Source organism: Myotis myotis, unplaced genomic scaffold (assembly GCF_014108235.1).
Source record: "Myotis myotis isolate mMyoMyo1 unplaced genomic scaffold, mMyoMyo1.p scaffold_m19_p_1, whole genome shotgun sequence".
Classification (NCBI taxonomy): Eukaryota; Metazoa; Chordata; class Mammalia; order Chiroptera; family Vespertilionidae; genus Myotis; species Myotis myotis.
This window is the reverse complement of record NW_023416313.1, coordinates 108,154,847-108,179,727: the sequence shown is the minus strand read 5'-3', so window position 1 is coordinate 108,179,727 and position 24,881 is coordinate 108,154,847. Positions and strand designations below refer to the sequence as shown.

General features: G+C 35.4%; 1 protein-coding gene across 1 annotated transcript in view; it reads left to right on the top strand.

The window, feature by feature from the left end:
* MDGA2 (MAM domain containing glycosylphosphatidylinositol anchor 2) overlaps positions 1-24,881 on the top strand; it is a 954,748-nt gene that overhangs the window by 596,263 nt on the left and 333,604 nt on the right. The window contains exons 4-5 of the mRNA XM_036347018.1: positions 697-893; positions 14,434-14,566. Coding sequence (XP_036202911.1) covers positions 697-893; positions 14,434-14,566 — 330 coding nt within the window. The remainder of the gene's footprint in view (positions 1-696; positions 894-14,433; positions 14,567-24,881) is intronic.

The following is a 24,881-nucleotide window of genomic DNA, read 5'->3' as shown; positions in this document are numbered from 1 at the left end:
TTCCTTTTCTTCAGAAAATGTTTGCTAAGTCCTGTGGTATACATCCTTATTTGGGATGCATGTAAAATGTCAAACATTTGGTTCCTATATTCAGAAAAAGTATTAATACCTTTTAATAGTACATTCTGTTAACACATTTCGTATCAACAAATATGATCTGGGATATAAAATATGAAATGAAGGAAAAACTTTAACTCAGTACAAGATCACGTTTTCTTACTATAATTATTATAATTATTTATAAACACAATTTTTTTATCATTTTTAATATATCAGTTATATATAATTGGAAGAAGTATGTCAAGGGGAAGTGTCAGTTGTGCTGCTTGATATTTATTTCTCTGTCACTATGGTTCATTGTGTTAGCCAGGCTCTTGAAATTGAGTATTTTGAATTCTGATGTTTTACTTGGAGCTCTGTTTTATGCAGCTGTTGGCAAAGTGTTGTAAATGTGCTAGGCCATTTGTACTATCTCAACAAATAGAGATCTTAAAAAATAGCTATTACTTGTTTTTACTGTTCATCATTGGAAATTTCTCTGTAAATGAGTTTAGTAACTCAATGAAAAAAATGAATCTAGTGAGAAATAATAAAGTCAATTAAGAAATGCCTCTTTGGTTAGTTTTGACATGTACAATAATACTTCAAAAGCCATGTAACTCAACATTGTCATTTCTTGTTTTTATTTTCTTCTAGATTTGGATGATCCTATAGTAACTGTTCATCAAAGTATAGGTGAAGCTAAAGAACAGTTTTACTATGAGAGAACAGTATTCCTCAGGTGTGTTGCCAACTCCAACCCCCCTGTTCGGTACAGCTGGAGGCGTGGCCAAGAGGTGTTACTACAAGGATCTGATAAAGGAGTGGAGATTTATGAACCCTTCTTTACCCAGGTAGGAATTAAGGTATAGTATATCCACCCCACTCTGTTAGGATACTATCCTAATTCAAGCAGCATGAAATATATCTATTAAAAAAAGATAGTTTCTTCAAACCTGGCCTTTAAAAACATATAATCTTGATTGAATGATCAGAAGACTCAAATAATGAAGGAAAATTGGTTTAACTTTTACATGGCAATTCATTAAGTCTTACGTTAACTCTTGAAACAAATTAAATTAATTATTCTAATTACATATCTTTGTTCATAAGTTCACCTAGGTTTCATTATCCTATCTAATAAAGAGGGAATATGCTAATTGACTTCCCTGTCCTCAAAGATGGCAGCGCCCACAGCCAATAAGGAGGGGATATGCTAATTGACTGCCACACCCTCAAATATGGCGGTATCCACAGCCAATAAGGAGGGAATGTGCTAATTGCTGCCCCGCCCTAAAAGATGGTGGCACTCGCAGCCAATAAGGAGAGTATATGCTAATTGACTGCCCTGCCCTCAAGATGACAGTGACCACAGCCACAAGATGGTGGCCCCCAGTCCCTTCAGCCCCACCAGGGAAGCTCTGTGCACCTGCATCTGGAGTCCCCCAGTCCCCTCAGCCCCTCAACCACCCAGGGCCAGCCTGAGGCACAGGCAAGCCTTGTATGGTGGCTGTCCAGCCTCCCAGGGCCACCCGAGGCTCAGGTAACCAGGGCTGGCCAAGGCTTGCGCTGCTGGCAGTGGCAGCAGCAGAGGTGCGATGGAGTGTCGCCTTCCCCTGATCGCCAGGTCTCCTCCCACCCCTGAGGGCTCCTGGACTGTGAGAGGGGGCAGGCTGGGCTGAGGGACCCCCTTCCAGTGCATGAATTTTCATGCACCGGGCCTCTAGTAAAGTACATAATTATACATTTGCTGAATGCTTTTCTTTGTGGAAAATATTTCTTAAAAGACTTTGATTTCCCCATTTCAATGGTAAATAAGTTTTAAAGAAATGCAGAAATATACTTGACATTTATTTCACTTTGGTTTTAGAAAAAAAATCTGTCGAATTTCATTTGTTCATTTTTGGTTTTCAATTATTTATGAGTAGAGCCTTAATTATGTAAAAAGTAAAACATCTAATGAGTCATTAAAAACTTACTTTAGAAAAAGAAAAATTGAATTAATTTTTATAGAGTGAACTTAATATGAAATATGTTTTTGTAATATACTGAGAGTAGAGAATAATAATTATTAAAGAAGATATTGAAGTTTATAGGAATATATTTGAACGCTGTTTAATCAAAATGTTTTTTTGATGACTACAAAGGAGCACAAAACTATTTAACAGAAAAGATTTTAAATTAAAAAATATATTTGGAAACATGTTCAAAATAATTGTGGCTGAGGATAATAATTATAAAAGTAATAATAAAAATAACAATAATAAACAACCTGATATAGGCAATTAGATAAAAGGTGCTTGACCACATTTTTTAAGCTTTGAGACATTGCAAATCCATAATTAGGGAAATATACAACTAAACTTAAAATATTACAAATATTTCTTCAAAAGTTTAAAGATTATTACACGTTTCACATCTTAACTCTCTAATGACATGAGGTTTCCTCAGTTGGTATATGCACCCCATTTATACCACTAAATATATTTTCATGTATAGCAAACCATTTACTTTAATGTTCAAGAGCTGGTCAGTTTCACATTCATAGAATTTCCAGTATTTATATATTAACTGAAAGGATACAAAACATCTTCCTATATCAAAATATCTGCATAAATCATATTTTTGCAAAAAATAACATACATAAATATCATGAATATATAAGAATACATGTTTCTATATATTGCTACTTACAGGGATAGAACAGCTATTACTTGCCATAATATAAATCTCTGAAAAATCATTGTTCATATGTATTACCAATGACATAGTGTTGAAACCTGTTTTAATCTGACCCTCTCACTTATATATTTTTTTAATTGTTAACACTGTTACAGATGTTTTCCCATCGCCCCTCCCTTTTTGCATCAATCATTCTCTGCCAGCTGATGGGATCACAATTTCCATATATATATATTCTGCACTATGGATATATATTCTTCAATTTTTACTAAAATCAAAATTTTTAGGTAAAAATATTTATTAATTATAAATGCTTAGTATATTAATGCTTAGATGCCACTAGGATTTAGAAATTCAGATAAATGATCATGTCTGATTATACTTTTATCAATTTATTTTTAATATATGGGCATTTTTAAAATTTATGTAATTTAGAATTTAGAATTACCTCAGTGCCTACAAACATTATCAGCCCATCAAAAATTATCACATGAAGTATAATGTGATAATGTTTGTAGGCACTGACGTAATTCTAAACCCCTATTCACTACATGGCTATTTCTTATCTGCAGATGAGTCTGATCACTTGGAAATGAGTACATGGACCTTGTCCAAATTTGGGAAAACTTTATACTTTCAAAATAATTAGGAATTTATTTTAAAGTTATTAAACAAGCACAAAAAACTATTCACTCATTTCTTTGAATTTGTTACTATTAGCAACTCCAAAATACCACCTTATAAGAGCTCTCAAACTAGTAGCAATTGATTCTGCCTTTTAAAATAAGTCATTTCTCTCTTCATTTTTCCCTCTCATTCTTTTGAGAAAGAACATTTTAACTTGACCATTTCAGTACTTATATTTCCTTCTATATGAATACCACAGGCTTTCTCTAACTTTGCATGGGCTGGTACCTTTGTTGTTAGACTGTTTGCATTAATTCTCTTAAAAATATTTCACAACAAACAAGCTTTTCTTCCAGTTCTGTGATTCACCTGTTGCTAATTGCCAACAACACGCATTTATAGCTTTTATTTAAAAATATCTTTCCTGCCTTTGGTTACTTAATTATGTTGCTTATCTCTCTTTCTGAAATGCCTATGTATCTGTGTCTGCTCTAACAATCATTAGGAGCAATACACATGCCAATAATTTTACGTTATATATGTACTTAACTTGTTAATATTAAGCATAGTTTACAGGTCAAACTGATAGAAACATTCAAATATCATCACATGGAGAATTTAGCTCTTATAGCCAAAGAAAACACTGGCTTTTTCATAGATGAGAATTATCAATGATTTTTCTTAACATCACTTAGAAATGGCTGATAAACAAGCCCACCATACCACAGGACGTCACACCTCTCCATGGAATGTGGCTATCCATTCCTAACTGGCTTCATACTTTATTATGGAAAACTCAAACATCTGAGTGATCACTTAAAAATGTAAACCTTTTTTCTGATTTAATATCTCTAGTGATATGAATACTGAAAACTCCTTGTATGATTCATTGTATTGTAGCCTACAAGACCATATTTGGCATTGATCTCCCTCTTTAAAAATATATTTTTATTGATTTCAGAGAGGAAGGGAGAGGGAGAGAGAGAGAGATCTCAATGATGAAAGAGAATTATTGATTGGCTGCTTCCTTCACGCCACACACCAGGGATTGAGCCCACAACTTGGACATGTACCCTGACCCAGAATCAAACCATGACCTCCTGATTCATAGGTCAATGTTCAACCACTGAGCCACACTGGTTGGGATGTCTTGTTCTCTCTTACCTAATCTTTGATATCTCATATACTGTTCTAGTCACACCATACCTAAACATGCTGAGCATCCGCATGCTATTGATTCCTCCATGTAGAATGTAATTACTTAGATGTCATGGCTGGGTCTTCTTAATCCTGAGGACTCATCCCCTCCGCAAGGCCTTCCCTGCCAGGTCTATCTGAAGTGCATCCCTTTCTTTCGATAGTTACTCTTTTGTTGTTGTTTGTTTTTTCTTCTAGCACTGAAACTATCAAATTACCTTGTTAGAATATCACTCACTAATTTTAGAGGCATTGTCTTTTCAACAGCGAAAACATTGCCTTTCACATGGAAGGTCCTCAATAAATATATATTAAATATTGAGCCAATACTCCTATGGAGATGTCTGGATTACTAGCCCAATGATGGTTACAATTGACTCCAAGTTTCTAGTAATTCCTGAATCACTATATAACTCCTCCTCACCCTCTAAAGAAAACTTAATGAATTGTGAATTAGAATGATGTTATAACTGAACTTATTTTAATACATTTAATTTCCAGACTATGATAATTTTCTAGTTATAATTTTTTTCTATTAAAAATGTTTTCTTCTCGACTCTGGAATCTATTTCTTGACTTCAAGTTACCTTTCTCTGAAACCTATCTTTGTGTGTGTTTTTTCTTAAAATTTTTTAACATTGATGTTATTGCAAACTTCCCTCATCTCCTCCTCCCCCTTTGCCTACCTTCATCTACCAGTCTTCCCCTCTTTTGGCCTTCACCACACTATTGTCCAACTTATTTTTAATTAATTTCTAGTTCAATCCCACTGTGTCTAAAAGCATACCCTGAATAATCTTAATCTTTAAAAATTAATAGAGACTTACACTATACTAAACCTATGTTCCACTCTCATAAATGATCCATGTGCACCCATAAGAATGTGCATTCCAAAATTGTTGAATGCCAATTAGGTCATATTTGTTGTGTTATTCAGACCTTCTCTTTGTTTTCTTATTGTTGTGTCTGCTGTTCTAAGCTACTGAGAGAGTGTAGTTACTATCTAAGAATTTATATATTTAAAATTTCTTACTAGTACATACAGATTTAGAATAATTATATCTTCCTGGTGGACTAAGTATATTATCTTCCTCATATTATATCCTGTGGTAGGTTATCATTAAGAAATATCCTTCTTTACCTCTAGGAGTGCTTTTTGCCTTAAAGTTTTTTTTTGTCTGTCATTAATTAGTTACACAAGTTAGTGGTTTTTATGTTTTTTAGAGGCGGGAGTTGGGGAAAGGAATGGTAAATCATCTCTTTTACTTTCAAAAATTTCAATGGCTTTATATTTAAAAACATCACTGGCAACCAGTATATAGCTTTTTGTTGTTTAAACCCAATTGGATAATCTCAGTTTTTAGTGCATTTAATCCAATTGCTGATATTTTTTTTTATACGACCCACCTGTTTTATTTTATACCTCTCTTTTCTTGCCTTTTAGATTTATCAAAAACTTGTAATTATTTAATCTTCTCCTTTATTTAACTAAGAATTTTAAATTATTTTATTATCACTTTATTGGTTACTTAAAAATTACAGCCTGCACCCTTGACCACTTCCTCAATAAGGGCATAAACATGGAATACATTAAAAATATTTATACTTGTTATATTTTATTTGAGTCTAGTCTTTTAATTCTACATATATTTAAAAATCAATAGGACATTATTTTGTTTTTTAAACCATCATTATCCACTTATATTTACCAACTTATTTTCTTTTTCTATTTTGAATTAATTTTTGTTTATTGTGTGATGGAATGTTTGAGATTCATTTTTTTAAAATATATTTTTATTGATTTCAGAGAGGAAGTGAGAGAGAGAGAGAGAAACATCAATGATGAGAAAGAATCATTGATTAGCTGCCTCTTGCACGCCCTCCACTGGGATCGAGCCTACAACCTGGGCATATGCCCTTGACAAGAATCAAACCCAAGATCTTTCAATCCACAAACTGATGCTCTATCCACTGAGCCTAACCGGTTAGGATGAGGTTCTTTTTTTTTTTTTTGCAGAGGGATAGACATGTGTTCTAGTACCATTTATTGCAAAGATCATTCTTTCACAACTAAATTTTCTTGGCACCTAAATTGAAAATCAATTGGCCCTATATATTAAGGTCTATTTCTGAACTATTTATTCTGTTACATTGATTATATGTCTGTCTTTATGCCAATACCACACTGCCTTAATTACTGTAGTTTATAACAAGTCCTGAAATCAGGAAAAATAAGTCCTTCAAATGTGTTCATCTCTTTAAAAAATTGTTTTGAATATTTTAGCTTTTTTCTATTTCCGCTTAAATTATATGATCATCTTGTCAATTTCTACAAAAGTCTAGTGAGATTTTGAGTGAGGTTTTGTTGAATTTATAGATAGATTTGAGGAGACAGATTAAGGTTATTGAACTGAACATGATTGATATTGATAATGTGTTATAATCAAGCAATGAAAAACCCCATCTCCTCCATTTTGATTTTAATTATTTGTCACATGTAATATTTATTGCTCTATGAAAAATTTGAGAGCACATGTAAGATTTAACAAAACCAACTTTATTTAGATTGATCACCCTTTGAGATACTGCTTTGAGTCTTTGTGTATACTAGTATATATGTGTTTATCAGAGATGCATAGGAAGCTGGTCATTTACTTAAGAAATTCTGAAGTGTTACTTATAGAGAAATTACTTCTCAGGGGCCAAGCAGCATATATAGTTAGTATATAGCTTCCAGGAGACTCAAGGATTTCTTTTTCAATGGGCCATAGTAGGTATACTAGTGTGTAGGGATCACAAATGCAAATGCCTACTGAGACTAATCTGGTAACATAAATACGTGAATCTGCCTGTTGGTATGAAAATAAAAAATGCTGAGGCGTGCTGTACATGCGCACTTATCAGAGAAAATAAATCGCGTTGTCCCGAGTTCAACCTTTGGCCCTCCTGGGCTACCATTTTGAAACTCTGCTTGAATCCAGTTTCCTCATGGGAGATGGAGTAGTACTTGCAATTACATTTTTAGACTCATATGATTTCAAATAGAGAGAGACTAGAGGCCCGATACATGAAAATTTATGCAAGAGTAGGCCTTCCTTCCCTCGGCTGCCGGCACCGGCTTCCCTACGGGACCCGGGACTGGGGCTGCTTCCCTCCGCCGGAGGGTACCCAGGGCCTGGGCTGGCTTCTCTCCGGCCATCCGCAGGCATCCAGGACCCCGACTGGCTTCCCTCTGGCCCGGCTTCATCAGGAATGACGTCCAGAAGATGTCCAGTCTAATTAGCATATTATCCTTTTATTATTATAGATAATACAGAGTAAGCAGGGTTTCTATGAAAGTTCCATTGAATGAAATAATTAGAAAACTTCATGGCTGATTCCAGTTTCATGGACACATTTTTATAATAAAGATGAATATGACATAGAGAACATTTTTACCCAGAAATCTACTTGATAGAAAACAATGTTCATATTTGTAGCTTCTAACCACCTTAGAAATTTGGAAGAACTGTAAAGTATGATTGTACAAAGCAACAGAATGGACTTAGCCAGTGGTTCTGATTTTAACAATGATAAATTATAATTTCTATACAGATTCTAATTTATAAAGTTATCATATCCAGTTGTTTTTCCCTATATTAAAAAATAAACCCAAACATTTTTTAGTAAACCAGAATTGTATTATTGAATTAACGGCATCAGTTATTATGTCTACATGTCAATTTTGTTAAAGATTTAAAATTAATTTTGTGTTGTATCCTTGAAATATTTCCCAGAATTATAGGATTGACTTTTTTTTTTGGGGGGGGGGGTGGCTTAGTATAATGGCTTTGCTATTTGTAATAAAATATGAATGGTGTTGACTTTTCCTTTTGCTTAATGTGCTATCATATATAGATATAGATAAATATATTTTAATTCTTAGTAATTTTTTTGCACAGTTGTTTGCCACCAATTTCCATGTTTACTTTCATAATGAAAGAAATTTCCCTGTTAGCCTTGTTGGTATTGGAAGACTTAATATTTTCATTTATTTCTATAGATCCTATGGCCTTCATGTTTCCATAGTGTAACTAAGATCCAATTGACATAACTGAGTTCTTCTATGTGACAGATTGGCAACTTTCTGCCAGTGTTAGAGGTTATAGGCAAGGTTTCTTCTCTAACTTTATTGATATTTAAGGGAGAAGTTAAGGTAAACAGTGATTATAACACAAAGTAAAAATTATTGTCAAAATTGAGTCACACAATACTGCTATGGAGAGAGCATTAAAGATGGAAATCAACAGCACCTACAACAATACAGAAGAAAGATAATATCTCTAAAGATTGGCTATGTCTCTGGTTGACTGGAACAATAATTGATCCATGTGGGGAAAAGTGGACTACAAAGCTGGGAAGGTATACTGGGATTATATTGTGGAATATTTAAATGTCAGATCATAAGTCTGATTATTTATTAATGTTAGAAACTTAAATTTCTTTTAAAGTTAGGATTTTCTATTCAATAACAATGAATAAAATAAAATGAAATACAATTTCTAAGGTAAGATTTATCTATTCTACATGCCTATTCATACTAAACTAATAATTGTGTCAATTTGAATTGAATATTTATTTAACCATCTTGTTGAATGACAAAATCCTTTTTATACCTGTTTTTAGATAGTGTTTCTGAAATGAAATTGGTGTGTGTTTCCAAGGCTGATGTAAATTCAAAAGCATATCCTATCTAATAAAAGAGTAATATGCAAATTAACAGTCATACCCTCACTCCATTAGTCTGTCACAAAGATGGTGGCAGCCATGGAGCTGGAGTGAGCAGGAGGCTTAGGTTGCCCCCAGCGATGGAGGAAGCCACACTTCCCGCCTGCCCTGGCCGGCCCTGAGCTCCGCTCAATGCTACAAAGTTTCAATTATAGAAGATAAATAAATCCCAGATACCTGCTTCCAGCCAGCGGCCATGGCCAGCCTGAAAACGGCCATAAACCCCTCACCCAGGCTGGCCAGGGACCCCAGTAGGGCTCCCCACCCTGAAGGGTCTGTGGCCAGACTGCAAACAACCCTCAGCCCCTCACCCAGGCTGGCCACACTCCCATGGGGTGAGGGTCCCCACTGTGGGGCTTGACCAACCTTCAAACAGCCATCAGCCCCTCACCCAGGATGGCTAGGCACCCAAGCGGGACCCCCACTCTGATCTGGGACACCCTTCAGGGCAAACCAGCCAGCTCCCACCCGTGCACCAGGCCTCTATCCTTTATAATAAAAGGGTAATATGCAAACTGACCCTAACAGCAGAAAGACTGGGAATGACTGGTCACTATGACACACACTGACCACCAGGGGGCAGACGTTCAATGCAGGAGCTGCCCCCTGGTGGTCAGTGAGCTCCCACCAGGGGAGCTCTGCTCAGCCACAACCCAGGCTAACAGCTGCCAGCACAGCGGAGGTGGCGGGAGCCTCTCCCACCTCCTCAGCAGCACTAAGGATGCCTGACTGCAGCTTAGGCCTGCTCCCCACTGGCAAGTGGACATTCCCTGAGGGCTCCCGGGCTGCCAGAGGGATGTCTGACTGCCAGTTTAGGCCCAATCCCCTAGGGAGCGGGCCTAAGCCAGCAGGTGGTCATCCCCCGAGGGGTCCCAGACTGCAAGAGGCCACAGGCCGGGCTGAGGGACCCCCCCTGAGTTCACAAATTTTTGTGCACCAGGCCTCTAGTTATGTAATAAGTCTAAAGAGAATAATTATGCTTTTCATACTTCCACTCAATACTAAAGATGTAGTCTAGCATACATTGCTATCTATAAGTTTCTAATAAGTTACAATTGAAGTTGTAAAATATCAGTATGAGTTGGAAGTCTTTCTTTACTGATATCTTAAAATACATATATTTAAAAGTTCCATATTCATAATTAAATAGAAAAACTGCTTAAGGCTATGGTTATTATTTTATAGAAAATATCACCATTGGTAATGGCTACTGACAAATATAGAGAACTAGAGCCCCGGTGCACAAAAATTTGTGCACTCAGTGGGGGAAGGAGGGTCCCTCAGCCCGGCCGGTGCCCTCTCGCAGTCTGGGACCCCTTGGGAGATAACGACCTGCTGGCTTAGGCCTGCTCCCGGGTGGCAGAGGGCAGGTCCAATCCCTAGGTGCAGCTCTTGGTTGGGCTCAGAGCAGAGCCGATTGGGGAGTTGGGGCACCGCCCCCTGTCATGCACAGAGCAGGGCGGATTGGGAGGTTGCGATGCCACCCTCAGTCACGCTCAGGTTAGGGCTGATTGGGGGGTTGGGGCACCGCTCCCCTGTCACACACAGAGCTGCAGGGTGATCAGGGGGTTTGGGCACTGCCCCCTGTCATGCTGATCCAGGTGCCGGGAGGCCTCTCGGCTCTGCTGATCCCGGTGCTGGGAGGCATATTACCCTTTTACTATATAGGATAGAGGCCTGGTGCATGGGTGGGGGCCAGCTGGTTTGCCCTGAAGGGTGTCCTGGATCAGGGTGGGGGTCCCCACTGAGGTGCCTGGCCAGCCTGGGTGAGGGGATGATGGCTGTTTGCAGCTAGTCACACACCCTTCAGGGTAGAGGTCCCCACTGAGGTGCCTGGCCAGTCTGGGTGAGGGGCTGAGGGCTGTTTTCAGGCTGGCGGGTGACAGAAGCTCCCAACCGCTCCTTTTTTTCTTTTTTTTTTTTTTATTCTGGGCCAGCTTTAGCTCCTGCTCCAACTCTGAGGCCTCTGCTGCTGAAAGCAGGTATCTGGTTTGTTTGGGTTCTATAATCGAAACACTGTATCAACTCCAGCTCTGAGATCCCGACTGGCTGAAAGCAGGTTTCTGGGGTTTTGTTTAGCTTCTATATTTGTAACAATGTTTCAAACTGCAAGCTCAGAGTTCTCCATCACTGAAGCAAGCAAGCCTCATGTTAGCTTCAAGCTGCCTGGCTGCCGGCCTCCATCTTGGCTGGCAGTTAATTTGCATATCACCCTGATTAGCCGATGGGAAGAGTGGCGGATGTACGGCTAATTACCATGTTTCTCTTTTATTAGGTAGGATGCCTTTTCTTTATTTCTTTTATTTTAAAAAAAGTAGTTTTAAAAGTTTAAATATAGGTTTTGAAATTAATTTTTGTGAATGTTAAAGAAATATGTACTTAAATTTTACAAACTATACATACTGTTGCTATTTTCCTAGAACTTTTAAAAAGATGTTCATGACATCATATTGTGTATTGTAATTAAACATCTAATTATAACTGAACATATTTAAATCAATTACATAATTAGTTATAATTAGACTAATTAGACTACTTATACAATTAGACAATAATCAACTGAAAATTTCCTTTAGAAATCATGGAAATTCACATGCAAAAAGACTTCGAACATCACAGAATATTAAATGTATATGCTCACCAAAATAAAAATTGATGTTAAGTGATATAACAATTTTAAGTTATAAAGTCTAAATAGTAAATATATCTCTACATGAACACACACGCTATTTGGTAGCATAACTTTGGGAGCTGTTTATTGAGAGGAAGAGGGTCATCTTGAATGTCTTTATCATTATCTGAATGTGGTAAGTTAATTAAGTGCGTAAGGTTTAAATTCTTCCATAACTCTGTCTGTTTTCTACATTTCTTCAATATACTGTGGCTGTATTAGCCCCTCTGCCTCTTTGACATGCTACACAGATTAATCTTACAAATTAACCTAGCTGACTGTACTGTAGGGTCACACATTTTGGTATCTTTTTTTCTGAATACAAGATATAAATAATCTTAATTCATACAAAACAACTCTCCAATCCTATGTTAACTGAATCACTAGGAAATTGTGTATCTAGACTTCATAGGGCATGTGCGAGAAGCAACCAATTGATGTATCTCTCTCTCTCTCTCTCTCTCTCTCTCTCCCCCCCCCCTCTCTCTCTCTCTCTCCTCTCACCCTCCCTTTCACTCTCAAAAATCAATGGAAAAGCCCTGACCAGTTTCGCTCAGTGGATAGAGCGTCGGCCTGCGGACTCAAGGGTCCCAGGTTTGATTCCGGTCAAGGGCATGTACCTTGGTTGTGGGCACATCTCCAGTAGGGGGGTGTGCAGGAGGCAGCTGATAGATGTTTCTCTCTCATCGATGTTTCTAACTCTCTATCCCTCTCCCTTCCTCTCTGTAAAAAAAAATCAATAAAATATATATTAAAAAAAATTCAGTGGAAAAAATATCCTCCAGTGAGGATTAACAACAGCAACAACAAAAACGGTCAATAAAAGGATCTGAGAGGAAGATATTGACTACAAAGAAGTAGTAATCAAAAGTCTAAGATTTATGTTACTAAAAATATAACAGTAGATTTTGAGAAGTGGTCTTGGTTCAATTTGGAATATGTTGAGTTTTAGGTGTCTGTGAGACATCAGAATGAACCTGTTCAAGTAAAAAATTGGTATATGTATCTGAAACTATAGGGAGAACCCTGGAATAGGGATACAGACTTGATAGAATGGTTGGAGGAGTAAGGGCTTATAGTAGAAATTCATCAACAAGTCTAAGATCACCTAGAGGAATTTTATAGTGAGATTAACTATAAAATAAATAGAATGTCACAGAGGTAGGAGGAATAAGATACATCCACTCATTTGAAAATTACCTGAATCAACTAGTTCTCATATAACATTGTCTTTCAACTATGCTTTCTAACTAAGCATACATTTCTAGGCATTATATATAATTAGCATAAATTATAACTCTATAATACAGTGATAAATTGTTTTAAATGTAAATTCCAAAAACACACACTGACTGTGTATATTTGTGTGGAGTGTATATGTATTTGTGGAGAAAAAAAATATAATGCATTTTCTAAAGAAAAATTAAGAGAGAAGATTGTTGCTTATACTACAGATGAAAATGCTAAAGATGTGACTGAGTTAAGAGTGGGTTTTGACAGTGAATGACAGGAATCATGGCCACAAAGCTCATGCACACAGAAAGATATTCATTTGATACATTTGGAAACCTCTGTGCGCCTGCCTATGTGTGAGCAAGCTGGTGTTTTTGTTTTTGTTTTTGGGGGGATTTTTTGCAAATGAACAGGCACCGTCTTTATGTATCATCACTAAGTGTTCTGATCCTTTTGAGGATTGTATGCAAGAGCTGTAATTTTTTGGATTTAAATGATATTACTGAAGTAAAATAAAAGAAACATGGTTTCATACAGATGTCATCTAGAAAAAAATTAACATTTTAAAAATTGCTTTACCAAATCTGATGTCATTGAGATACTGTTTTATCATCTTCACAATTCAGTTACTTATGAGAGCAACTCTTTTGCTATTTTAAGAAGATGCATAGACTTTGGAAGGAAAATAATTCCCAAGAAACCTACTTGAATTGGGCAGGAGTTGTTTTTTGTTTTTTCTTTTTATCATTGTTCTTTGTGTAGTATTTTTGCTATTTGAACAATTTCAGTCTTCTTTCATGGTTTTCTTGCTAATCAATAGTTTATATGGTATTTCTGGTCACTTGCCTTAGTTGAGTCTATTTGCAATTTTGCAGATTTATCTGGGACTCCTAGACCTTGAACTCTTGAATGTAAATAACAACAACAATAATAATATAGCTACAGTCATGAATACTTATTTATTGTTTTAGATTTATATTCTGTCATTGCTCCATATTCACAAAATATTTATGTATATAAATTAATTATATATATTTAGGTTGACTTCATTATCTTTCAAAGTTATTCTACTTTCAAAGTTGGCATTTTCCTTTTAAAAACAAAATCTACAAAATTCTGCTAATAATATGATTTAGTACAATATAATGCCATGATTCATTCATTCATTCATCTTGATTACTATTGACTTTTTCTAATGCCCTTTTTCACATTTTCAGGGTGAAACAAAGATCTTAAAACTAAAGAATCTTCGACCTCAGGACTATGCTAATTATAGCTGCATTGCGTCAGTGAGGAATGTATGTAATATTCCTGATAAGATGGTATCATTTAGACTTTCCAATAAAACAGGTAAGGAAATATCTCTGAAAGTTTTATGTTTATTATTCAAAATGAATGTTTAATTGTCCCTTAACTTTCTTATAGTACAAATCATTTCTATAATATGTGTTTGAACAAAGCATCTTTTTTTTTTTATTTCTCAGAAAATTCTGTGATACCGGAAAATCTTTTGGTAAACGGACACCATACAATTTAATTGCATTGTGCTCCCATGTAATGTTTGTTTATATAGCATACACAATTATTTATCCTTATTATTGAATTTATAAATGTCACAAGAAAGCCTATATTCTGTTCAAAGACATTTCTGAGAAATACTAGATTCTTCATTTAAAAATGTGTGATCTATTTTTTTTGTATGTGTGTGATTCCAAAGTTAAGTATAAAAATCTCTGTTTTTACTCTATTTCACATCAACAAAGTTAATTGGTAACATTGAGTAGGTGCTTTTAAGAAAGTATTTTTCTAAAAAATGTCAAAACATTAGCAATACTGACACTTAAGTTAGTAAGAATGAATGCAAGCATCAAGAAATTGCCAAAGGAAAGAGCAAAGAAAGAGCATATGGATGAACAACTTTTATATGATTATGTATAAACAATCAACTTACTAAATTAGAATTTCAACTGGTTTGGAAAACTTTCCGTGCAATTAAGATAAAATTTTACTTTTAAATAATTATACTAAGATGAAAGTTAATTACTTTTTTCACTAACAAAAATTTTGAGAAGTATGGGCCCCGCTATGCCTGGCTTTAGTTCCTGGTTCTGCCACTTATTAGTTCTTGGATCTTGTTGAACAAGTCACTTCACCTTTTTTTCCCTCAGCTTCCTCATAAACTCATAAAGTTGTAAAAAGGAATAAATGAGTTGATATTTATAAGGCATGTGGGACACACTTTATTAGTTCTTCCAACACAGAGCTAGTCAGCAACTTTATTCGCCTAGAAAAGATTAAACCTAGGATTTTATTGAAAGATGAAAAAATGCATACTCATACATTGGTTCATCAATATATGTTCCAAATGAGTTAGTATTTTAAAAAATTCTTTCATTTATTCATGCACTTATAAATCAGGAACTTATTGGGTGTTTATTATGGGTCAGAATGATAGGCATAGAGATTGACTAAAATATAAATTGCCACCAAAGTAGAGAAATGCTCTATTAAACAACAGATAAAAGTCATTAGAAGAAAGCAAAAGGATGTGAGAGAGAAAATTAAACTGTATCATCATGGGTAAGAGACACTTGACAGAAACTATATTTCCGACAAAATAGAAATATAAAATCTTAGTGATCCTAAGATTTATAAGTTTTAAAAAATATCATTTTACTTGAAAAAGAATAAATAGGATATTCAGAAATAAAAATTAATGGTTAACATATAAAAACTTGGTGTTATTATATTTTTCTTTTGATATGCAATATTTTGTGAATTATGGTAAAAATTTGCAACATAACCAATTTTGTATCCTTGATGGGTTTGAGAATGAAAGAAATCAATGTATACAAAAATTATTTAAAGACTAAGAGGAACAATAAAATTATATTTAATATTTTTATGCTACAGAAATGTATAGTTTTATTGGTTCCCAATGCCCCATAGCTAATGAGTGGGAACAAGATTGATCTTAATATTTGAAGAGTAGTCTGGTAGCTCAAAAGCCAGAGCTTGCCTATCTGTCCAAGAGAGAGCACAGGGCACTCTTAGCTTTCTGTTTCATTATTTTTTAGGCTAAAGTATTTTATATGTAGGCTAAGCAAACAAAATAACCTATTACTGTCTTCTGTAAATTATCTCACGAAAAATTTAAGTTGACGTTCATGACAAAATGAGCATCAAAATGATGGTAAGTAAATGGATTTAAGGATATAAGCTAGTACCTTATTTGACTCTTTAGTACTCTAAGTAGGCATGTCATGTGTCTGGTGCTTTACATATTCAAATCAGATTTGCTTCAGCACTTTTCTTATCTGGCTGTGCTCAAAGTTGGGATAGTTCGTGCATTTCAAATAGGTAAAATCATTGAGGTAGCTCACAAAGTACACCAGTAATAAATTAAGCTTTCAGCATCTTCATGTAAACAAGTCTATGAACTGACAAATACGTACATACAGCCTAGTTCATTGCTTTTCTAACATTTGAAGGAGATCATAAGTCATCATTGCCATAATCCATGTGAGAGTCAAGTGCTCTTTACAGTTTTTATTCTTGTGAATCGCCAAATGACATGGATAAAATTTCCATGTTTTTAAATTTTGATGTGCAAAATGTCAGGAAAATGTATAACTTACTGAGGGGAGAATAGTTTATTATAAATTTTGTTTCATGAATCTGTTAATATGTTAATGAATGCACAACTTTGGAAATAATTTTTGTAGTGGAGGTCAGAGTATTAAATGTATTTTGGGTACAGAAAAAAATTCATTTTAACATATCTATAGTAAATTAACTTTTTAACTGCAATAACTTTATTACTGATATGCCCACTGCCCAATGACATGCATATAAAGATGGAAACAATGTCTGGTGTGGATAAGGATTTCTGAAAGTTTTGCAGCTGAACAATTACAAAATGGTGTGCAAAGCCCTTGGCCCATTGCACATCTACTGAGTTAGACTTCCTGGGGAATGACCTAGTTGTATATAGTTTAAACAAGTATACATAAATGCTTTAGAAAGCAAAATGCCTTTGTTACCAGGCAGTTTTTGTGGACCCATGCCATTTTTTGAATAAATCTTTCATTAATAATGATTAATTTTTTAGAACTATCTGAAGCGCACTAGCTGGGTGTCATTTTAAAGTCAGAATCATCTATAAGTTTACTAATAATGTGTTTTCTTAAATTTTCTTCTATGAATTGGCATTATAGTGAAACTTGTAATTTTATATCTGTCATGGAGTATCTAATCATTTGCTGGCCACTGTTGATTACTGGCATGCTATAAAAAAATCTCCCACCACAAAAATGCCATTATTTATCATACCTAATCCACCTGTTCTAGATCTTATTATAAAAATTCATAGAATTTTATCATAACGTATTTATCTTAAACATAAATTATTATGATAATTTATTTCTTGTCATGCACACTGCATGAATAATTGACATATGTTGTAGCAGTGTCCAAAGTTGGTTTAGTTGTTTTCCTATTCCTATTTGAGAGACAAAGAATTTTAGCTCTTGGTTGGTAAATTCTTAATGTAGCAGTATTTTGCCGGAAGCCGGTCCATCCTTGCTGCTTGACACAGTCGCTGCAGAGAAGAAACATCTGCACAGCATATGTTTCAAGGGACCTGGAGTATATGGCATGCTGTTCTTAATATGTTTGCTCCCCTTCTTAGTGCTATGTGTTTTAACCAAGGTCACCTCTCTGAGATAGGTTGTTTCCCCAGGTGGGGATTTTTCCCTGTAGTTAGGGATTAACAGGACTAAGGGAGGGAATAAATCAGTAAAACCCCTTAACTAAGTGCCAGGCAGGTAATTAATCACTTTAACTACAAACAATCAGGCTTAAGCTACATAATCTTTACTTAGGATAATCTCCTTCAGTTACTTCCTTGTAGCTTAACAGAACAATAGAGTAGTGACCTTGGAATAAAGATAACAAACGCCCTAACTTTTGGAATAGAATGGATAATATTAAAATCACCTGGTATAAGTACAGATGTAACAGGCGAATAAAGAGAGAACCTGGCTGGAGAATCTGGCAAGAGAACCTGGCTAGAGAATCTAGCTATGCTGATCAACTGAACGCTGTCTCCGTGTCATTCCTTCTTTGCCAACTCTGTCCACACCTTTGGGAACCCCTGGACCTGCTGGGGTTGGACCCCAACAGTATTTTCATAATTTATGAAAATAAACCTTTTAAATTTACACATTTAGAATATTAAATATATATTATAAAATTATTATAATCATGGTAATGTTGAATATAAACTGTTTTAAATTTCTCAAATTATGTGTATTTCTAACATGAGGAAACAGAAATTATGATAAAATAAATTTAATTTAAATAAACATACTTAAAGCACTTATATATTGATGTCTCATGTTTCAAAGGCAAATAAGAATTAAGTAGGTTACTTATATTAGGATGAAACACATATTTTGTACTTGCTTGACAGGTAGTAATGAATTCTATAAAGAAATGGGACAGGTGGGCTAATTTTAATAATTATATAGGTCCTTTGATTGAGTCTGCACAGACTTAACATTTATAAAACTTGATGTGTTTTCCTTACATTGCATTACATCTAGGAACCAAGATTGCAAAGGTATTCCTGGCTATAGAAATAGGGGAAACTTATACTCCCTCCTTCTTTTCCTTCCTTTCTCCCTTCCTTCTCTCTTTCTTCTTCTCCTCTTCTTTTTTTTCATCTCCAACTTATTTCAGTAAATTACCATGAAAAATGATAGAAGTTAAGGAAACATTTCCATTCCCCTGTTAGATAACTATTACCTGTGCTTATTGTTTTATATAACCCACTAGAAGCCCAGAGCATGAAATTTGTGCATGGGGGGTCCCCTCAGCCCAGCCTGCACCCTCTCCAATCCGGGACCCCTCGGGGGATGTCTGACTGCCAGTTTAGGCCCAACTGCCCCCCTCTGCTGTCCTGATCGCCTCACACAGCCTGCTGTTCAGTCGTTTGATTGTCCCTCACTAACCCCCTGCAGGACTGGTCACCTCACACAGTCTGCTGTTCGGTCGTCTGTCTGGTTGTTTCCGTCGTGACGGCCACTGGCTTTTTATATATTAGAATAGGGCAGTTGTAAAGAATACCTAGTAATAGCTGTGAGCCTCAATTTTATATGCTGTGTTCTATTTATGGTATAGAGGAATCTCATTTATGGTATAGTTCTCTTTTATGTATAGAGGAATCTCATCTAGTTATCTAATGTTATGACAAATAAAATAATACTTTAATTATAGAAATTTTAAGGGAATACCTGTGGATAATAGGACTACCTGGACATTGATACTTCCTCTTGTAAAATGGTATGCCCATTGTCAGAGATAGCACAGCAGAAATTCTGCTGTCATCTGCACCTCGGTACTAACCTCAAACATTTTTCTTACCCATTTGGGATATTTGAGCTGTTTTCAGCACATTGGAAATCAGTAGCTCCATTTATTAGAATCTAGATGTGTTTTTTGCACCAACAATCTCAGCTTTAAAGAAAGACTATGTTTTTTAAAAAGTCATAGTGCAAATATAATGACTTCCTGTATGTCTTCTTGGGCTGCCATGACGGAATACCACAAAATGGATCACTTAAACAACATGATTTTATTTTCTCACAGTCTGGAGGTTAGAAGTCCAGGATTAAAGCTCTGACAGGGTTGAGATATGGTGAGGCCTCTCTGTCCTGGTTTGTAGAACATGGCTTTTCACTGTGCCTTTCCTCTATGTTTCATGGAAGGAGAGATGAGCAAACTCTGGTGTTTTTCCCAACACTCATAAGGACACTAGCCATATAAGATTAAAGTTCCACTCTGAGGCACTCAATGAACCTTATTTATTTCCTAAAAGTGCTATCTTTGAATATAGTCACACTGGGGATTATGGCTTCAACATGTGAATTTGGAGAGGGCAAACATCAGTCCTTAAAACTTTCAAAAAACTGAAAAAGTGTTCTTTGTATTTAGGGTTTCTTTTAAAATTTTATATATAAGTTTATATTTATGTTAAATCAAAGCAAGCAAATGAGTCAGCCATTTAAAGAAAAGAGCCTATTATTCAGTAGACTCTCATCTTAAAGAGGGAACTCTGTTCAGAGTATTTGTGGCCCTTTATTCTTAGATTTGGGGAAATAGGAAGGAAGCAACTATAGAGGTAGAAGACAAGATGACACTGTAGTCAGAATCAAACATCACTTTTGTAATAATATAATCATACATTTTAAAAGCATGGAAAATTTTGAATATACAGACAAAATTATGTATCAATGAACTTGTACACTGTTTTTCTGATTTTATTTTTGATGATAGAGAAGTTAGAATGTGAAACAAAGAAAAAAACAGAAAAATAATCTCATTTTTATAGGCTAATGTGTGCTTAATATATGTTTTATTTTGTCATAGATAATTCAGGTTTACTAAGCAACATTATTTACTGCTGCAGGATCCAACAGAACACAACAAATGCACCTGGCCAGAATTGCTCAGTGGTTAAGCATTGACCTATGAACCAGGAAGCCATGGTTTGATTCCCAGTCAGGGAACATACCCTGTTTACAGGCTAAATCCTTGGTGTGGGGCATGCAGAAGGCAGACAATCAATGATTTTCTTTCATCATTGATGTTTCTATCTCTCTCTTCCTCTCCTTCCCTTTCTGAAATAAATAACAATATCTTCTTCTATATATATGTAAAAGGCTAAGTGGCCAGCCCACTGGCCAGTAGGTATGACACTCACTGACCATCAGGGGGCAGACGCTTAATGCAGAAGCTGCCGAGCTGCGGTGACTTGGCAGTGGCAGTTCTCGGGTGATGCACCCTGGAACCAGAGAGGAGGAAGCCCGATTACTGCGGGGCCATGTGATTCCACCTTTGTCTGTGGGTTATGTTGTTGCTGGGGCACTGTCAGCCCTGAATCTGGTTTACTGTACATTTGTGTTTGCTTTCCCCACCCTGTATGACAGCAACTTTGCAGAGTGCCCTCTCGCACTCTGGGAGCCCTCAGGGGATGTTGGAGAGCTGGTTTGGCTTGATCCAATCCCCAAAAAACAGGATGAGGGACCCCACCTGCCCAAGGGACCCTGCACACTCTGCAGATGCCCTTAGAGCCACGCTGCCACCCCAGGTGCGGCCAGCTGGGAAGGGACATCAGGAGGTTGGCTCCAGGGTATGTCCGGCCGCTCTTGCCCAGTCCCACCCTGCTGGCCACCTTCTAATAATTTCCATTCAATGTGCACAAATCCATGCACCGGGCCTCTAGTATTTTTTAAAAGGACATAACAAATACTATTAGAATATTGTTCAGATGCCATTGTTAGAGAATGAGATGTTTCCTGTAATTCTTTTGCATGAATTTTGAAGATGTTACTTAACGTCCTTGATGTTTTCCCATCTTCAAAATGGGGATAACACAAGATCCACATTACTTGCTTTTGTAGGCTGTAAGTTTGTAGGTTATTAAATAAAGAATTTTAAAAAAGTATTCGTGCACAATAAACACAATAAATAGTAGTTATAATTGGGTTGGATTGTTAACCTAGATAAAAAAAGAAGTGATAAAATTGGTATCATTAGTAATCATGATGAGAAAATGATAAGAATCTTAGGATTTTCGTAGGGCATGGTGTATAGTTTCAACCATTGATGAGTAATCTTGAAATAAATTCATAATCATTTTATGAATTATTTTTATCAGTGGTTAAATTAAATGTTAATATTTCCTAGAAAAATCTAAAGAAATGAATATGTATTCTGGCATATTTTTATGTATCCTATTATTTGCAGAAATATTAAACAATATACAGTATTACTTTGTGAAATTAATAATGGTATGTAAGGAAAACTAAGGAAAGCTGCACTTTTGTGATATACAACAAATCCTTCATCTGAATGCTCTGTCATTTCCTAAGGAAAGCAAACTTATATTTGTCCTATTCTCATTAATGTGGCTTTTAAAATGTGAAAATATACATGATGAGTGTACAGTCATCTGGGGACAGCAGCAATGGTCATTATGGGTTTCAACTTTGGTCTTCTTGAGACTGTTTCCAAAGCAACAAGGTGACCCAGATTTTTCAGAATCCTATTACCATAGTAACAGGAAGTTTGCATGTTGCTGGGATGTCCCTACACCTGTGCATTTTCTTGTCCTAGCAATGAATTTTTTAGGTTCTTTATATCAAAGGTTATTTTTGGACTATTACTTCTTATATAAAATAACCCTCATAATCTATTAACTCTCCCAGAAGAAATTATAACCCAGACAGAGTAAATAGTTAATACAGAAGAAAAAATAACATTGTTATATTTATTGAAATGAATATAAATTATTAAAATCCTATGCTATCTCACACTTAACACAAATATTTTAAAGCATATCAAATAGTTTGTGTTTTATATGTTATTATTAATATGCTATTAGAGTAATTATAATTAAAAATTTTTAAGTTTCATACAAATACAAAAATGCAAACTATTTGTTTTATATTTTCCCAGTGGGTTAAGTGAGGGTGTGTTAAAATAAAGTAATAAATTTTTTATGCACCTGATATTATTAGTTTTTAATTTTAATCTTCTAGATTATGGATTTGTAGACAATGACTTAGTACTTTTCAATGTTCTATTGTTCTGGTTAAACTGCTGAGAATTGTGTAGATTATTCAGTTGCTCAAAATGTATTTTAGACTTCTTTCATGGTTTTTAAGCTTGCTGTCATAATTAGTGATAGAGAATATCTCCATGATCACTCACTGATATATTTGATTTTATAGATTACTGGCTCTCATAATGAAGAAAAATTTACATAACTGCATATGACTATTACCATTGTTTATTCACCCCCAAATCATCAGATGGATTATATCAGCAGTCATCTTTAGGGTCACTAGCCATCCCAGGATGTCCTGAACTCTGTGAAAATCCCACATCCTGGGAAATCCTGTAATCTGAGGCAAGCCAGTACATTTGGTCATCCAATGATCTAACCCCCATTCAGCATAGTTGCATATAAGGTACTGGTATAAATGTCATTAGTTAATGTTAGCACATATACAGCCTTCAGCAGCTCTGCACAAAGAAGTATCTATGAGAAAGACCTGGGTGTGGATCTTGGTTCTCCCCACTGCAGTGGTGTGACCAATTCTTTCAACTCTGTGAAATTGCTATTCTGCTAAATCATGTTGATAATGTGCTCCAAAGTGTTTTCAGATTGATGGCAAGAGAACTCGCACTCTAAGATTTCATTTTATTTATCCAGATAATATCAACAAAACAATTTCAATGAAACTAGGTGACAACCAAGAAGTAGATGCAGCCTATACCTACATAGCTATTCTTGAACTCCAAGGTCCAAGCAAGCAAGGTTTCGGTTTACAGAATTTGAGATTAATACCTGGTTGTGCTTTTGTCCTTTTACACAAGGGACTTATATGAATATTCAAGAAAAATGGAGCCAAGTACTAGTAATCTCTGGGCCTAATGCACCTACTTGAGGGAAACTATAAATATTGTGCCCTCACTAATGGCTATGCACAAAGTCATGGGCAGGGAGACTTTTATCTCACTCAAGAGAAGATGCATCCCTGGCCAATGTTCTCCCCCAAGCTCTAAGGCATTTAAGAATATTAATTTTCCCAAAGAACCTTACCTCATTATACCTATTGTAAAGATTAAATGAAAGTATATTAAAAAGGGCATTAAAAATGGTAGACTCTTACTTTTATGGTAGCAGTTGTTGTTAGGTTAAGAAAAAATAACCTTTGTGAAGCAAGCAATGAGGATTTCCAAAATTTCATTCAGTTCTTTGATTTTCCTTTTTCATTTTTATTAAGTTGAAAGTATAAACGATAGACTCTGCTGGTCTGTACTTTTGAGCAGGAATATTAAAACACAGCTCTATTCCAAAATTTTCAATAGTTGAAGAAATAAGTGAATATCAATATTGTATATTCATTAAAAGAAAATTATCATATGAACTGATATATATACATAGTATGTATATCACACTAGTTCTGATGCATTTTATAAAGTTATTTTATATCTTACATTGACTTCCATAATGAATAAATGTAAACAATTTATGTTCTTATTTGTTTTTAAAGTCGTGCATACTAATCAGTACAAGGTAAATGTAAATTTAAAAATATTACTAGGAAAATAGAAATTTATTATTAGCTCATCAAATAACATTTGTTCAGTAGATTTTTCAAATTAAAATACAGCAAAATGTAAACAGCTTTCTTTTGGGTGTTCCATAAAGTATGTTTTCCCCCCTCATATTCTGATATGATAAAATAAACATATTACTGTTAAAACTTTATGCTAAAATATTACTGTTTTTAAGGCATCCTCTGGCCTTACCCACACCACTCATAGGATGTAATACCCTGTGGTGTGGCTAAGATACGTCTTGTGGTCACTGTAAATATCGCAGAGTTATGTGAGCTACCAGTAGCCATAATATAAAGAATCTACATTAGTTCATGATGGTTTTTAATTAAGACTGAAGAAAAGAAAGCCATTTGTGGTCCATATAGTGGGAGTAGGGTATCTAGTGTATTGTTACAGGGACTGGGAGGAGTGATCTAGTGTATTGTTACAGGGACTGGGAAGAGTGAAGAGTTTGGTAGGCTGTGAAATA